Raw genomic sequence first — 2,530 nt, 5'->3', positions numbered from 1 at the left:
TCTAGCTATATACAGAATGGGAAGATCCCCTTGCTGCGATGAGAATGGCCTCAAGAAAGGACCATGGACTCCGGAGGAAGATGAGAAGCTTGTTCAGTACATTCAGAAACATGGCCATGGAAGTTGGAGAGCTCTTCCCAAGCTAGCAGGTCTGTCTCACTTAGTTATATGTGTGTGTGTGTGTGTGTGTACGTATTGATCCAAATTAAACTAAATCTCTCTGCATCTCTCTTTTTAGCGCTCCCTCATTTCCTCCTCTGAACAAAAATTTGCAGGTCTGAATAGATGTGGAAAAAGCTGTAGGCTAAGGTGGACCAATTATTTACGGCCTGACATCAAGAGAGGCAATTTTTCTGAAGAAGAAGAGCAAACCATACTGCATCTCCATTCCATCCTTGGAAACAAGTACTTCCAAGTTTTCCCTTCCTTCTTATTTTACCTTTAATTTGATCTACATTATGACCCAAGACTTTCCTTTTATCTGTTCGTGCATTCCAATGTTGCTTCAGTATCTATCTGTGAATTTTATTTTATGCTCAAATTTGAATTGTTATGACATATATATGCTCTTATATACGTTTGCTTCCTCTGATATAGATGGTCGGCAATTGCATCCCATCTTCCGGGCAGGACTGATAACGAGATCAAGAATTTCTGGAACACACATCTAAAGAAGAAGTTAATTCAGATGGGTTTTGATCCAATGACCCACCAGCCACGAACAGATCTTGTTTCCACCTTGCCGTATCTGCTAGCTCTGGTCAACATGACAGACATTATGGATCACCACCACCTTCCTGCTTGGGATGATCAGGCTGTGAAACTTCAAGCAGAGGCAGTTCAGTTGGCAAAGCTTCAATATTTAAACTCCTTACTCCAACCCACGACTTCCTTGAACACCACCAACTCCTGCGACCAAAATGGCTTCACCACAAGCATGGATACTATCAATTTGTTAAATTCAATGGCTGATTTGAAAGAGAACCCAGGTATGAACTACCCACAGTTGAATAATCCAGGCTCATTAGCTTCTCAACCACTCCACCATCACCCCACCATGTTATCTCACATGCCAGACCCACCACAAGTCCCTTCCGCTCCCAATCATGTTTGAATAGTGATCAGGGTCAAGGTACAAACTTTACAATGATTAGTCAAGGGGATCATACGACACCTGATTTTGAATCTTCATCAATATTGCCATCTATGCCCCCTCTGGTTGGAGATGCCACCAGCAGCTCTTCTAGCTATGGAGGAATTTCCTCGTCTTATTGGTCTGAACTATTTTTCGAGGACCCTATTACGCATGAGCTATCTTAGTATTTCGTTTCTGGATCTGAGATATGCATTATGCTGTGTGTTAACTAGTACGTACGTACGTATGCCTTCATTGTTTGCTTATCGCAATACTTGCATATATAGACTTTAAAGTCTCTCTCTTTAGTACATACATATATATATATCATCTATATATATGTGAGCATACTAATGCATGTATATGTGAGCATATTAATGCATGTTTTTGTACATACAGCTTTCGGACAATTCATCGAGTTAGTTTAAAAGTCATTATCATTTTAATAGTGCGTCTTCCAGTTGAAATTGGCTTTCCCTGCTTCTTACTTTTTCTCCCGTCTTTGTTAATTTCATCGCGTAGCCTAGACTCCTGACATTTCATTGCAGATCATTTCTAGGATCGGGATAAAACTGCCTAGGATGAGCAGGGAATATAATTACATGAAGGTTAAAAATATTGCAGAGGGGATCTGTATAATGGTTAACAAACTATCCAGGAATAATAGTTTCACAAACAGAGAATTACAATTTAATAATGTAAAGAGCGAGGCATCCTTCACTTTCATTTAATTTTCTAGTCATTGTGAACTTTCAGCAAGCCGAAGTGGATTGAAGGCTGAATTTTCTCGTAAATGAAACCCCGGGGAGGGGGGGAAGCATATTGAAGAAGTCTATGATTTTAAAAAATAAAGGTCTCAAGCCTGAACTGAATATGCATGTGGTCTGAAACAACAAAAATAATCGAAATACAAAAAATCAGAATACATAGTCATATGCAATCAAAGGACCACGATGGTGTATTATACATAGGCCTTTTTGAGTTGAACCTGATCTTAATAATGTATATATTCCAAATCAAAATCTGTTTCATATGTATATGTGAAATACTTAAAAGTCATGAGAGTCATTGCTCATATAGAAATAATGGCTACTGGCTAGCTGGAATAAAAATAATTTATCCCAAAGTTAGAATATCTATGCAGTCTATAGATATTATATTTATATACTGGGATATCTAAGAGTTTGTGATCGCCCTATATATATGCTTAATTAATGTTTGGTTATTCAGAATCAGAATCCTACTACTGGAAGGAATTGTTTCTTGCAAAAAGCTTTCCCTCCTCTCGTTCCATATTTTGAGGAGGAGAGATTTATCTGCAATGCAACCCCATTAATGATTTAATTGAGCTATACTATTATCAAGAGCAGAAGAGTGAACCACACAAAGCCAAAT

The 2,530-nt window shown here is 38.3% G+C and overlaps 1 protein-coding gene across 1 annotated transcript; it reads left to right on the top strand.

Annotated features, from left to right (window-relative positions):
* Positions 1 to 1,114, top strand: LOC114716567 (transcription factor MYB93-like). The gene is made up of 3 exons (XM_028901585.1): positions 1 to 149; positions 276 to 405; positions 598 to 1,114. The coding sequence occupies exons 1-3, from the start codon at positions 17 to 19 to the stop codon at positions 1,112 to 1,114; spliced, it is 780 nt and encodes a 259-aa protein (XP_028757418.1). The 5' UTR covers positions 1 to 16.
* The last annotated feature ends 1,416 nt before the right edge of the window (positions 1,115 to 2,530 follow it).

The sequence above is a fragment of the Neltuma alba genome, unplaced genomic scaffold, assembly GCF_004799145.2.
Source record: "Neltuma alba isolate B1F8T4 unplaced genomic scaffold, ASM479914v2 tig00011680_pilon, whole genome shotgun sequence".
Lineage (NCBI taxonomy): Eukaryota > Viridiplantae > Streptophyta > Magnoliopsida > Fabales > Fabaceae > Neltuma > Neltuma alba.
Note: the sequence above shows the minus strand (reverse complement) of the source record. Positions and strands in the feature narration are given on the sequence as shown.

Coding starts and splice junctions, on each gene's coding strand:
- LOC114716567 (XM_028901585.1), top strand. CDS start 17: ATGGGAAGATCCCCTTGCTGCGATGAGAATGGCCTCAAGAAAGGACCA. Junction 150..275: donor AGCTCTTCCCAAGCTAGCAG/GTCTGTCTCACT, acceptor AAAAATTTGCAG/GTCTGAATAGATGTGGAAAA. Junction 406..597: donor CATTCCATCCTTGGAAACAA/GTACTTCCAAGT, acceptor CCTCTGATATAG/ATGGTCGGCAATTGCATCCC.